Source organism: Phodopus roborovskii, unplaced genomic scaffold (genome assembly GCF_943737965.1).
Source record: "Phodopus roborovskii unplaced genomic scaffold, PHOROB, whole genome shotgun sequence".
NCBI classification, from domain to species: domain Eukaryota; kingdom Metazoa; phylum Chordata; class Mammalia; order Rodentia; family Cricetidae; genus Phodopus; species Phodopus roborovskii.
In genome coordinates, this window is record NW_026125391.1 from 15,048,052 (window position 1) to 15,063,442 (window position 15,391).

The 15,391-nt window shown below is 38.9% G+C and overlaps 1 protein-coding gene across 2 annotated transcripts in view; it reads right to left on the reverse strand.

Annotated features, from left to right (window-relative positions):
* Window positions 1-15,391, reverse strand: part of Hbp1 (HMG-box transcription factor 1) — a 29,651-nt gene that overhangs the window by 1,577 nt on the left and 12,683 nt on the right. For both annotated transcript variants that reach the window (XM_051175124.1, XM_051175125.1), the window contains exons 4-10: window positions 13,018-13,159; window positions 12,604-12,715; window positions 12,403-12,515; window positions 9,979-10,135; window positions 8,971-9,115; window positions 5,033-5,353; window positions 125-266 (exon numbers count right to left, since the gene is read on the reverse strand). In XM_051175124.1, the coding sequence (XP_051031081.1) occupies window positions 125-266; window positions 5,033-5,353; window positions 8,971-9,115; window positions 9,979-10,135; window positions 12,403-12,515; window positions 12,604-12,715; window positions 13,018-13,159 (1,132 nt within the window). The remainder of the gene's footprint in view (window positions 1-124; window positions 267-5,032; window positions 5,354-8,970; window positions 9,116-9,978; window positions 10,136-12,402; window positions 12,516-12,603; window positions 12,716-13,017; window positions 13,160-15,391) is intronic.

Genomic DNA, 15,391 nt, shown 5'->3' on the forward strand with positions numbered 1-15,391 from the left:
TTTGCTGATATGCTCTGAAAACATTACTAGGTCTGACGCATGATGATGGTGAGGCATCTTTAAAGGCTCTGACATGCCAGCACACAGGGCACACAGCACGTTAGAGCAGATAGTGCTAACATACTGAGTTGGTTCTTTTCCTTTTCCAACAGTCAGGGTTTAAACGTTTTTGTTCTTCAGCCAAAGCCTTTGCTTCTAATGTGTACATCCTCCTTTCCTCGTTCTTCATCTTTTTCCACCTGTCACCAAGGATGACACTAATGGCTCTGCAAAATAAATATTAACATAATGTAAACTTTCCATACACGAGTACCAACTGCTGCTACTTCAGACAAAAATATAAAAAACATAGGGAAGGGCCATCACAGTCACCTCAGCAAAATCCTGTCATAGGATCCATTTATCGGAATCTTGGGTGGTTAGTGCCAGAATTAATATTTGTTCCAAGACATCCAGAATGGTTAAAAACTGGATATTTCCCAAGAAAAGTTCAGTATTGGCAGCATAAGGCAGTCAACTTGTATTAAGGACTTAATCTGTGCATAGCTACTCAGACTGTCACAGTTATGCTAAAAAAAATTTTCCCCACACAAATGCAAGCCAAGTGAGAAAGACCTTTTTGCCTTAGTTTATGTCTAATGATAAAAAACTACACTTTAAGTCAAATTTGTACTTAGTGTGAGAGAGACTCTGAATTACATTCAAAAGGGTAAGAGGGAGGCAAGGTGACATTTTCCTATTTTTCCTGGTAATTCAAGTACCAAAGCTATTAAAGTGATCTCATCCAGAACATACAGATATAAATCACTTCCTTCCAATAACAACATTTAGCCATTCATGGCACTCATTTATGCAAGAGTCTCAGTGTTATAAAATATTATGTTCAGGTGTATCAGTTTTGTTTATGCTGCATTTGCATTTGTTTAACTCTGAAGCTGTGATTCTTTGCCTGTCTAAAACATCTGATGGACTAATTAAGAACTGAATGGTCAATAGCAAGGCAGGAAAAGAATAGGTGGGGCTGGCAGGCCAAGAGAATATATAGAAGGAAAAATCTGGGAGAAAAGTAGCCAGAGGAGGAGAAGGACTCCAGGGTATGGTCAGCCACCTGGCTATATAGCAAGCCATGGAATAAGACAAAGTAAGAAAGGGAAAAAGCCCAGGGGCAAAAGGTAGATGGGATAATTAAGAAAAGCTGGCTACAAACAAGCCAAGCTAAGGCTGGGCATTCATAAGGATAAACGTCCATGTATGATTTATTTGGGAGCTGGGTGGCAGACATCCCAGAGAGTAAAAGAACAAAAACAAACAACATCCTGGGTAACCACAGTGTATAAACATAATGTCTGTACTAATTGACAAAGATGGTACATTGATGCTTCAGAAAGACAGTAACCACGGGAGTCTTGTTAAATAAAGTGTGTGAAAGTGACTGGATGTGCTACATTTTACTTATGAAATAGGCACAGACCTGTCTCAGTTTCCCAAGTTAGAATGTTTTTGGGTGTTAGTTTCTTCTTAAGTTAAAACATGATGGGTAGTATGATGTATACAATGCTGAACACTAGAATCTGTACTCCTTTTCCTTTCACAATTTTTTCAGCTAGACTAATGTTTATGCCATCTGGCTAAGTATCTCTCTAACCTACTTATTTTAGGCTACACTCTGCCCCTAAATAAGAACTTCTTTATTCATGGGATAAAGATCAACCTCTACAGAAGGAAAAAATTCCACAGTATTCTTTTTCAGACTTTCTTTCATGTTAGATGTCTACTGATGCATCAATCACATGGCAACAATACTGAAATGCAAAGGAATAATTATGAGCCATATGTGAGGTATCTTTGATGAAAGAGATCCTAAAATAAGAAAACAAATGACAATGAAACATCTACTCTTAGGCAAGTCCTTTCCTCCAGAATTAAAAGAACGACTGGCACTAGACTGTTAGAAAGGCTGGTTAATATAGTACAAGGACACAAGTACTGACTCTAATAAGCACCTGTCATGAAATCTCCCAGATGGCCACCACAGAGCAGGGGGGAGAAGAGTTGTACTAAGTTAGTCTTAAAATGCTTTTCAATGTTACAAGTATGTTTTCTGCCAAGCTACTACATCCTCTTGACCAGAGACTATGTCCAATATGAATTTTTACAAAATTTACAGGGTCTCACCACTTAGCTCTGGCTGCCCTCAATTCCAGTTCTAAAGAAATAACCAAATACTAGGACAAGGCCATTTTGTACAAACACATCAACTTATATGCAGTTGTGATGCAAAGCTTCTTCCTGAAATGCAGGCAGTATTTAGAATTAAGTGCATTAACACATTACAATCAGAATTAAAGTTCTAGTCTTTTGATTTATAATCCCAAAGTCAAAGGAAATAGTGATGTTGACTCTAAGAGAAATAGGAAGACTGCAAGAAGACACCTTTAGCATGTGAGCACATACTGAACTGGATGGATAGCATGATGCTGAGGCAAGTGAGGCAACAGCCAACAGGACTTAAGTTCCACTGGCTCTTTCGACAAATCTGAGAGCTTGTTTGTATAAACTTGCCAATGTCCAATAGTAAGACTCAGTTATATAAAATCCTCTAAATCTGACACAAGGAAGTACTGTACTATGCCAGTCTTTTCTAAAACCTCAGGTGTTCCAACAGGTAATTTTAACTTACTTTCAAAAGGAGACCCTTGTCAGGAAGGTAATCTGTATAACCTATGTATTATAAAAACAATGTATCTGCAAGACCCAACAATACCACCATTGGGCATACACCCAAAGGAGATGCTCAATCACACTTGCTGAATTATATTCATAGCAGCATTATTCATAATAGTCACAACCTGGAAAGGAATGGACAAGAAAAATGTGGTATATCTAAACAATGGAGTATTACTCCTCAGTAAAAAAACTGACATCATGACTAGAACAAAAATCATCCCGTGTGGTAATCCAGACCCAGAAAGACAAACATGGTATGTATTCATTCATTAAGTGGATGCTAGATGTAAACTAGCAAAGGACAACCAGACCACAATCCATAGCTTCCAGAGACACTAGGTAACAAGGAGGGCCCTAAGAGGGACACATGGATCACCCTGGGAAGGGGAAATAGATGAGATCTCCTGAGTAAACTCAGGGTTGGGGAGTAGAGGGGAGGGGATGGTCGAGTTGGGGGAGGGACAAAGAGGGAGAGCAATGATATCTCAACAGAGGGGGCCATTATGGGGTTAGGGAGAAACCTGGTGCTAGAGAAATTCCCAGGAATCTACAAGGATGACCCCAGCTAAGACACTTAGCAATAGCAGAGAGAGTACCTGAACTAGCCTAGCCGCCTCTTGTAATCAGACCGATGAACACACTATTATAGAACTTACATATACACAGTCAACAAGACAAAACAGCAGCCCACAGAATGGAAAAAGATCTTCACCAACCACACATCTGACAGAGGGCTGATTTCCAAAATATACAAAGAATTCATGAAGCTGGTCACCAAAACACCAAATAATCCAATTTAAAAGTGGAGTACAGAACTAAATAGAGAATTCTCATTAGAAGAATCTAAAATGGCTGAAAGGCACTTAAAGTGCTCAACATCCTTAGCCATCATGGAAATGCAAATCAAAACAACTCAGATACCATCTTATACCTGTCACAATGGCTAAAATCAAAAACAGCAATGACAGTTTATGCTGGAGAGGATGTGGAGAAAAGGGAACACTCCTTCACTGCTGGTGAGGGTTCAAAGTGGCTACTTTGGAAATCAATATGGTGGTTTCTCAGGAATTAGTCTACCTCAAGACCCAACAATTCCACTCTTAGGCATATACCCAAGGACATCTGTTCAACTTAAATACCACCATAGAGTTTTCACTCAGTAGCCGATTGAAACAGAAACAGATTCACAGCCAAGCACTGTTCCTGGAATCCAATTGTAGACAGGGAGGAGTGATGAGCAAAGTGCTCAAGACCAGGCTGGGGAAACTCACAGAAACAGCTGACCTGAGCAAGTGGGAGCTCATGGACACCAGTCTGACAGCTGGGTAACCAGCATAGGACTGCATCAGGCCCCTTGAACGTGGGTGTCAGTTGAGAGACCTGGGCAGTCTATGGGGCTGCTGGTCAAGTGGATCGGTATTTATCCACTTGGGAGCCCATTCCCTATGGAGGGATATTCCCCCAGCCTAGATACACAGGGAGGGCCTAGGCCCTGTCCCGAATGACTTGACAGACTTTGATGATCCCTCATGGGAAGCCTCACTCTCCCTGGGAAGTGGATGGGGGTTGGATGGGGGGTTGATGGGGGGGCATGGGAGGGAGAGGGAACTGGGATTGGTATGATTGTTTTTAAGTTAAATAAAAATTTATTAAAAAGAACCTACACACAGTGACTGATGAAAGCAGATGCAGTGACCCACATCCAAGCTTTTGGTTGAGTTCCTGGGCTTCAGTTTAAGAGAGGAGGGAGGGATCATTTGGGCAAGGGGGAGTCAAGATTGTGATGGGAAAAACCACAGAGACAGCTGACCTAAGCTAGTGGGAGCTCTGGGACTCTGGACTGACAGCTGGGAACCTACATGGGATAGAACTAGGCCCTCTGTATGTGGTTGACAGTTATGTGACTTGATCTGTTTGGGGGGAGGAGGGCATATGACAGTGACACCAGGACTTTCTTAGGGGCATAAACTGGCTTTTTGGAGTTCGTTCCCTATGGTTGGATACCTTGCTTAGCCATGATACAAGGGGAAAGGGATTTAGCCCTGCCAGACTTTGTTGACTCCCTAAGGGAGGCCTTACCCCCCCTGAGAAATGGATGGAGGTTGGGACGGAAGGAGGTGGGGGTGAAGAAAGGGAGGGAGGGGTACTGGGGTTGATATATAAAATGAAAAACAATTTAAATAAACAAAAAACAATGTATCTAAAAGCCAACCTAGGAAAATGGAAAGAAATCAACAAGAGCTTCTGAAGTTACTGTGAACTGCACTAACTTGTCAGTAACTGTATTCAGGTCATTACTACTTACCTGTTATCTTTCCCTGGGTACATCTGAGTATATTCAACTCTGTATTTTTTGGCAAAAAGCATGAAGGCGTTCATTGGTCTTTTGCACTTATTAGGAGAAGTGGCACTCACAGTCCCTGAGCTGTGGCTTTTGACAGCTTTAGCATACAGAGAGTCAGAGGACAGCTGTGCTGACCCGGGTGAACCACAGCTTTTACTGCATTCAGAGCCTGCAAACTCTTGAGCACTGCCAGGTCCTCCACACGACAAAGAAGCACGGCGCTGACGGGCCATACTGCTCAAAACATAGACTGCAGAAGAGTCCATAGGTGTGAAGTCATAGCTAGAAAATCAACAAACACACCGCTCAATTAGACCCACAGTAGTATATTGAACACTTTATAAACCTCTCATGTGCTTGAAAAGTTCACTGCTTCTTATGCCATGCCATCGCCAGCATTCCTTTAGCAGTTCACTGACGCTTAGAAGGAAACCTCGTGCATGCAACTGAAAACTGCTTTAAAAGCCAACCTCTAAGCCCCAGGAAAGTCACAGCCGGCACATGTCCTTCACAGCTGGTAACTCCTTCCCACACCCCGTATCTGCCCTTGATTCTTCTACATTCATTTTTTAACAAAATTTGTTAAAAATTAATCTCATTCCGTGCCTAGAAGATTCTGGACCTAGGAAACTAAAATGGAGTGGGGAGTATTCCAGGCCTGAGCACTAACTACTTTGGAAGATAAAAGCCAGCTTGAGAAGGGCATTCAGCCCAGAACTCCCAGTGTTAAGGAGGTTCAGGCAGATGGGTCTCTAATATATACAGGTCCTCTAGTATCTTAACCCACCCTTATCAGTAAAGGCAACATTTTGATGTAAGTTCAATTTAAAATCACCCAAACAACTATCCATAGTCCCACTCTTCAGCAAGCCTGGGCTTAGGGGAGTTCATTGGCCCCTTTCATAGAGAGAGAGAGAGATCAGCCAAAGATACAAAGTTTGTCATTCAACCTAGGATAATGCCTAGGATGTAAAGCCCAGATTTCCTCACCCACACTCCCAGTACTTTCACAATTCCAACGGCCAAATTCAAGAATAATCAAGCAGTCACCATATTAATTAAAACACTAGCTGAAAATTGAAGCTAATATAGATCACAGCCTAAAGATGCACCATAAAAGGATCCTCAAATTCAGTGAACTCTTCTTTGTTTTCTTCTCAGCACAAAACCTTTTATTTGACTTTTATCAAGAACTTTCTCTCAAACAGAAATTCTGGGTACTACATCAAAGTAGAAATAATAAAAGATCAGAAAACCATTAAGCAAAAAAGCGCCAAACGAGCAAAGCAGGAGCCACAGCCTTAACTGCAAATGGTAAAAGGTACTTTTACCAAAACAAAAGGCAGCCTCATACTGTCTTCTTTCAAATGGTATTACATGAAATAAATGTACTGAAAACTACTAAGTACAAAGTCCATGTTCAGAACTGGCATGTGCTAAAGGCTTTATAAAATATTTTAAGGCCCTACCAAATAAAATTTAGAAAACTATCAAAGTTAGCGCATAACTGTTCACTTCTACTGAAGAAAGTGAATATCATCTAAAACACCAATGGAGTAAGCTAGTTACTAAAATTTGCAAGTTCCACCATCTAGTGGCAGAAATCTGTCATCTACTTTCTTTGTGGATACAACTTGGGTCAGTTTCATACACTCAGTAACAGTATCCAGGATTTAAGCTTCATAGATAGCTTAAATGTTTTGCTAGCCCCTCTTTATAAGCATCTGTTCCTACCTTTTATCTTAGCACATGTCATTCCTCAAACCCCTTCATGTTTAATTACTCTCTTCTTTTAAAGATTAATTTATTACTTTTAACTGTGTGCAGATGTTTATGGAGGCCAGAGGCAAACTGGGGCTGGAGTTATAGACAGCTGTTAGCCACCACATGTGGGTGCTCCGGACAGAATTTGGGTTGTCTGGAAGTGCTCTTGACTACTGAGCCATCTTTCCACCCCTCTAGTCATTACTCTTAAAGGCAAACTCGACAATAATGTAGAATCTATTAATCAAGTCATATGTACTAGCGAATTCAGTTTAAAATAATCAGTATTTAAATCACTACATTAGTTTCATGGTTAGAAAAACCACTATAGAAAAGTGAATTAACTTTACCTAAGCTTCCAGAGCTAGCTTAGTGCAGCATCAGAATGTGCAGGCAGCCAGGCAAGCAGGCCAGCTATGAGTCATGCTTCTAGCACACTACCTAACTACCATCAACCCGCTTCCTTCAGAAGACTGGAAGAAAAGAGGTACCCAATAGTATCTAAAGTGCATTCTAAATTGATTGTAGAGTATGTGACCATACACAATTTTCATAGGGCTTAAATCTTACCTCTGCCACCTTGGTAAAATTAACTACCTACTGTAGAAGAAGAGGCACTGCTATCACACTATGGTCACTCAACAGTAAATGAGACTAATGGCTAAGGTCTTCCAGATGAACTCATCTGCTCTCACTAAGTAACAGCAACACTAAGAGTGAGAAATGAAAGCTTGCTATCTTAGAAAAACAAGACCTGAACAGCCAAATTTCCCTTTTTGCCTAAAAAAAAAATGAAGTTTGATACAATGCAATGTCCAAGTTATGAAGGATAAACTAAGCCGTGAACTCTACTCTAAAAAGGTTCTAACACTGCTAACACAGTGCATTTGTCCCCCAGAGAAGCACTCTTAGGTTTTGAGAACACAACAATGGTGTGTATGTGTAAAATGACATTACAGGCCTGTCTACTGCACTTTCAACAGTCTATTCACAGCACAGATCCTTGACTGGCATCTAGAACTTGAATTTCATTCCAACAACTTGGAAGAATCCCTACCTGGGTCTGAGATATGAACACCCAGTTACTGTTTAAAAACTGCAATGTTAGTACATGCAAGGAAGGCAATATTATTTGGCCAGGATCTCAATAAAAACCCTACATCTTGAAAGTCTAACAAACTTCTCTGGCAAAAACATTTATGTTTGTACTATCCATTCCCGGAAGCTGAGCCTGGCTTTTCACCTTTGCTGGGATGTGCCCTCTACTGACTGTGCTTTGGTATCCTTCTGCCATAATACGCTGTGGCCATGAAGAACACAAGCACGGTTGTTTCTTGTCTTCCTAGTACATCACTGAAAGTAGGGCAGTACCAGGGACACCTGCCACAAATAGTTAATAAAATCTAAGTCTATTAGAGGCAATATATATATTTCTCAGATTAATTTTTACTTAAAAGTTAACTTTTTTTTTTTTTTTTTTTTTTTGGCTTTTCGAGACAGGGTCTCTGTGTGTAACCACTCTGGCTGTTCTGGAACTCATATAGAGATCCACCTGCCTATGGCTCCCATGAGGTGGGAAAAAAGGAGTGCACCACAACTGCCCAGCTAAAAGTTATTTCTTAAATTGATACAATTCATTAAAATGTGTAGTTAGGGTTCATTCATGTTCTGGTTAAGAATCCCAATGTTTGGTTCTATCACAATATAAGTAATGAAATCCAATTTAGCAACACCAATATGGCCTGTTTGTTGCCATGAACAATTCAGTTACAGAGTTAGTTACATGATTTTATCTCATCTACAAGAATTGACTTGAGTCTTTCTCAGCTACTCTCTACCCTATTCCAGGTGGTGAGGTGGTATCCCTCAACTGAACCCAGTGCTCCAAGGCTTGAATAGAGAACCAGCTGGCTTCTCTGGCCTCTTGTCTTCCTGTTCCCAGTGCTGAAATTAGACAGGTCACTATTCACCCAGCATTTCAAGGGTTCTAGGAACAGGCATGCCTGTACGGCAAATGGTTTTAGTTATTGGGCTATTTCCTTAGCCCTTTTTAAATTCTTGAAACCTTATCTTCAACTTTGACTCAGCAATCACTAGAGAATAAACATTAACAGGAAAAAAAAATGCACTATTACCTTTTAAATGTATCAAAAACACCTGAATCATCAAAATTAATGGCATCAGGGTGTCCAGGAGGTAGACATATGTCACCAATATGAATTTCACAACATGGAATGCCATGCTGTACCACAGTCAAGCTTGGATAAAATGATGACCAACCTAAAGTTAAACAATAGATAGTGAGACATAACACAAAGCACTCTAAAGTCTCTGACTTTAAAATAAGTAATCACTAGATTAAATATTTTGTTTTAGCTATGTAAAAGCCCCTGAAACTAGTTAATTCAGTATTTTATTTATGAATATCTCATCAGTCAGCACTTCTATCCATCTGCAGAAACAGTTAAGGGATAAATAATGAAGCTATACACTAGCCTGTGAATTACAATTTATGCTTAACATGATATTTTTGTAGTAAAGCTCTAAAGATTAACTGCGGCTTACAGCCTACTTGGTAACTATAAACAAAAATTACCCACTCAAGAGGCAGAGGCAGGTGGACCTCTGAGTTCAAGGCCAGCCTGGTCTATAAGAGCTAGTTCCAGGACAGCCTTCAAAGCCACAGAGAAACCCTATCTCAAAAAACAAACAAACAAACAAACAAAAAAATGTAATTACCAAGGATGCTACTCCCCACATTATACTAAACAGAGAGCTTACAGTATGCTGGGTGAATGAAATTTCTCAAATACACAGGGACATGATTATGGCAAAGATACCTAAACACTATTAAGTATAATTAGAAAAACTTCCTTTGTAATTTTATTTGGCTTTAAATAATTTTCATTTTTATCTTATTCATTAAAGCCATAAAACAGGTATAAGAAGATTTCTTTAAAGGTTTTATAAACTCAGGGCTAAAGATGGCTCAGCAGTTAAAAGTACTGACTGCTTTTCCAGAGATCTGGGGTTCAACTGGCAGCTCTCAGCCACCTGTAACTCTAGTCCCAGGGGATCTGATATCCATGCAGATATACATGAAAATAATAGTAAAGTTAGTACAAATACAATTGAAACCATACCTTTATTTTTAACATAGAAAGGGTGGTCCAGCTTACACTCCACAGTAAGCAAGCCATCTTCTACTGTACCAGGATCAAAAGTCAACTTGAGTACAGACTCACCAAATGATATACTCTCTTCATGGGATAGCAACTTTAGACCATCAGAACCATAGCCCTGAAAGCATATAAGCATATGAATTGAGTAAATGAATTATAAATGTTCAACTCAACACAGTGAAATTCCCAACATGTGTCATGACTGGAGGAAAAACTTAGTATCTTCAGCTTTAAAGCACTTTCAAACCCAGTAGCAAAGAAACACATATACAGATCCCCACATGATATATGGCAGACTGGAATATGCATTTTAACCAAAATAAAAAAGTATAATCAAGTTTAGTAAACAAATACTAATTCTGAGACAAAGGACTTTCAGTTTCATTTAAGTGAGATGGAAATTCTTTAAGTATTTGCTTTAAAAAAAAAGAAAAAGGTAGTTTAGACTTAGGTAAATAAAGCTAAATTAAAAACAGGCCCTTTATAGAGTAAGATAGGCAAAGTAACTACACTTAGAAGGTGTTAGGAAGCCAATGGAGTGTTTTTATTAATGTCGTTGTCAATTTCAAAATGATGATGACACAGAAAGAGAAGAATGTAATATTTAATTATTTTTAAAAATATTTAATTTTAAAAATATTTAATTATTTTTAAAAATCTATGTGTATTTGTATATGCCCATGTGCTAGTCTCTGCTGCAGCAGCAGCAGCAAGTACTCTATCAATTTAGCCCCTATGTTTTAATAATTATTTGAGGTTATAAGAAACTCACTGTACATCTTGAGTTGACAATTAATGATAGAAGAACCAAATGAAATTTAAAATCAATGTATATTTACTGAGTAGTACATGCCCGGCTTGTAGATGACATGAACAAAACACAATGCTTATCCTTGCATTCATAGAAAAAGAAACATTACCATGGCTAGCTACAACAATTTCATACTATTGGATGAACAGAATAATGACTGAGAGAAAAAAATGTTGAAAATCCTTATGGAAATAGTAAACTTGCTTTTGAATCTGATCATCAAGATTAAAGGAACAGGTAGAAATTCAAAAAACAAAACAAAAAAATGGTTATAAGACTTTTATCTGATCTAAAACTACAGATTAGGTAGAAAGCCACAGCCCAGTGGAGGGCTGGGTGGTGGTGTGGTGCATGCCCAGACTTGGGAAGCAGAGGCAGACAGATCTCTGAGTTCCAGTCCAGCCTGGTCTACAGAGCAAGTTCCAGGACAGGCTCCAAACTACAGAGAAATCCTGTCTTAAAAAGAAAGAGGGAGGGATAGGGAGGAAAGGGGGTGCTGCTGCTACTATTGTCAGACAGACTGCAAGGAGGAAGAATGCTTACATTGCCGGCAAGAGTCAAAAAATTTGAGAATTGGGATGCTGCCAATGTACAGACTAAGGGAAGAGAATGTTAGGGACTAACACAATGTAGCAAATCTTGCAGATTTCAAACTACAAGACATTTTTTTTGTGAAGAGAAGCCAAAGTCAAACTACACTTTACCAATTGAAGAGGAATATTAAGATGAGGACACTATACTCAAGATAGTCAAATTAAGACTTTTTCTCAAGAAATTCAACAGGAGACAGGCTCCAAAAAGGAATTCCAATCAGTACATTTTTCTTACCCAAGACAAGGTTTCTGTGTAGCTTTGGAACCTGTCCCGGATCTAGCTCTGTAGACCTGGCTGGCCTTGAACTCACAGAGATCCGCCTGCCTCTGCCTCCTGAGTGCTGGGATTAAAGGCATGTGCCACCAACACCCTGCTTTATCAGCACTTTTTATATTCTCTAGTGTTTATTTCTTTATTCAGCCTGTAGTATTACAAGTTTTAAAAGTAAAATGTGTTGCTGGGCTGTGGTGGCACATTTCTTTAATCCCAGTTCTCAGAAGGCAGAGGCAAGCAGATCTCTTGAGTTTAAGGCCAGCTTGATCTATAGTGTGAGTTCCAGGGCAGTCAGGGCAGTCAGGGCAATGTATCAACAGATATTTATCCTAATGTTGGTTGCTCACTACCTTTATTTTTTTAATGCATCAATAAAGAAAATGATAGTTAGCTGTGGTGAATTAGTGACAACAAACTCCCAGCTGACTGCAGAGGAAATTAACTGCATCATACACCGAGAACCTAAAGTTTTAATTAGTTTACTATTTGTTTAATGCCAGTTTAGTTTTCCAGAACATACGCATTTAAAGCATAACTGTGCTAAGCAACAGAGACTACCCCATCTTCACAGCCATGATCCCATCGACCTCTCTAGGCATTGCTCTAAGAATGCAAGGTGCCATTTAAACGATATACAAGCAGAGGCCCGCAGATTAACCCTGAAGTTTGATTTTAAAATTCTTTAGAAGGGTTTTAAATGAATGAACCTTGTGAGTGCCCATTTGAATCTCTTCCTCATTATCACAGCCTTCGGCTCTAGCAAAGTCTTCAACATCTTGCCATTCCTTACTGCTTTCCTTATGGAAGCATAGTCGCGTGCCTAGAGTGAATGAGAAAGACGAGATCAGATAATATGACTGGTGAGTGTGTTACCCAAGCCAGCTACTGAACATTTAAGATTTCTTTACCTTTCAAAAAACAGTGCCAAATAGTTGAAGGCCAGGAATTGCACCAGCCCAGATCATCATCGTCAGACAGGGAAGACATGCAGAAAATGCCGGACTCTGACTCACTGTTTGCCTACACAGAGAAACAAACTGTTATTTTTTTTTAAACATCTCTTAATACCTATTTTTAACTCAAGCTTCCAAACAATGTAATTGTAAGCTTAAGAAAAATATATGTTCAATAAGTTTTAGTTAAATACTGTCATTTTTATCAAACTTTCTTAACACAAGAAGCTAATACAAAATCAAATGCATATAACAATGAAATATTTTTGTCCATCTGTATTCTCCAAAAGAATATCTTAGATGGGGGAAAGGTAGTATTTTTTGACTGTTATATAAACTTTGTAGGAATTTAACCTCATGGAGACTTACCCGTTCATGTCTCACTGGGGTTTCTTCCTTCCAGTGGTCATGAGGAAAGGCTGGCCCGCTCTTTGAAGAGGAGGACACTGGTGGTGGGCGTGCATAGGAATGTAAACTTTTGCTAGTAGCTATGATGTGTACAGGAGGTGATCTAAAATAAAGCGCAGTTTTACTATACAGTGTAGGCCCTTAAAGAGTACCTTTTCTCATGATAGAAACAAGAGTGCCAACAATTACACATGCGGCAACTATAGAAAACACTAGTGAAGACAGTAAGATTGCATTGCAATAGCATGCTGTCCCTTTAACTTATCATAAACTCTCTTCACATACAAATTTACTAATATATGCTAAAGTGCTATTATCACATATTCATTGCATTCCTTTACAACTTTTTAAAATTTAGATAGCTCTGTAGTCCAAACTGGCCACAAATTCAGAATTTTCCTGTCCCAAGGTCAGGGATTGCAGACATGTCCAACATTCCCAATTCTCATCTCTTTTATCCTAATACAGACAGACGTGTTTATTATCATGAAGGAAATACCCATCCATTTTTTTTTCCCACTCAGCATGGAATGAATATACTAAATGTCCAGCAACCATGTATGACCGAGTAGAAATGAAGTGCCTTAAGGAAAAACTCTAACAGTAAGCAGCCTAGTGGCCACTTATAAGGCAACTACACACTAATAGTCCAGTCCCTGTCCTCCAAGAACAATTTGACCCCTTCTCCTTCCTTTCCCTTGGTTAAGTCTCTGTCCTGAACAATGCTCTTTCAAGTAGATAAGGCTCCCAAGAACACACTAAATAATACCCTTTCCCTATAACCAGTACTACAGGACATGTTAGACATCCAACCCTCAATAACTAAAATACTTAATGCCCTGTAAGTACTGCACCAATAGCCACTAACAATGATGGAAAGCAGGGGAGAAAGCAGAGCACCACTGTGATGAATAGCACACAAAATGCCTCCAAGAATAAAATGACAGCCCCAAACACAGTCCCTCTCTTCTATCTTTACACTCATTTTCTTCAGGAAAGTCTACTGACTTCCCATGAGCTTCCCCCACCATTCCTTTCTTTGCAGTACCACAGGTGCAACTCAGGTTTTCACTCTGCACATGCCCAGTAAGCACTATTCTACAGAGCTGTCATCTCCAGCCTTTTTATAAACTGTAAGACCAAAATGAAGATGAAACCGCCATCTTCTAATTCCAGTTAGAGGGAGGGGCAACACTTAAATCAGGATTTGTTTTTTAAAAGTGTATGGCTGTAGAAAAGGCACTAGGATGAAGCTTATTATAAAGTTCTTTCCTAGCATGCACAGTGTCCTAGGTTAAACATTACCATGGAAAGTAGGAATATAAAGAAAATGATACTCTGAAAGAAATGTTTTCTTTCCTATGGAAATTTACACAGAATTTAAATGATCTATCATAACCAATTCCCATGCAAAATAGAAAAGCAGAATGTACCTTAACAGGATGCAAGACAACTATGCTATGGCAAAAGTGTTCTACAACTTGGGAACTATACCCAAGTTAGAGTCTTCCTACTTACCTAGTGAATCCTAGTCTAGTTTTTATACCAACATAATGAAGATGGGGCATTTCTCCAAGCTATTCAGCTATATTTAATGAAACGATACCAATTAAAGTCTTCTAGGAATATCAGCTAGGATTTTCCATAGTTTCACCACAGATCCACCCATTTTCTTAAAACTTTGGTCTTGATACATGAAGTACTGGAACTCTCATCTACTTTAAGTTTTTTAAAATTTATTTTATGTTTAGATTTATCTCCACTACGTGTATGTTGTTAATGAGTGTTTTGCCATGAGTCCGTACCATGTGCATGTGTGGTGCCCAAGGAGGTCAGAAGAGGTCATCAGATCCCCTGGCACTGGAATTACAGAGGGATGGTTGTAAACTACCATGCAGGTACTGGAAATCAAACCTGGATCCTCTAAAGAACAAGTGCTATTAACCACTGAGCCACCTCTCTAGCACCTATTTTAAGATTAACTAACCTTAGAATTGGCAAAGATAAGGTTTACACACACTGTGGAAAATATAGAACAATGGGTCAAATGTACAGTTGATAAGTTTAAAATGTTTTAATTAACTATATATAGTTCTTTAAACAAATAAGATTTTTACTTCTAAAAGTAAAAATTTATAAAAAAATTTATTCCTTGAACTAATTTTTTGATTTGTAAACACAAGTATTTTAGGCTATTTTTCTCACACATTGTCACCTAATTCTCCAAACAATGACATCATCTTTGATCATTATATAGATGTTAATTCTATTGACTTTAAATGTTAAATTAACCGCCCATTAGGAAGCTAATATATTATCATAAAATTAGGAGATT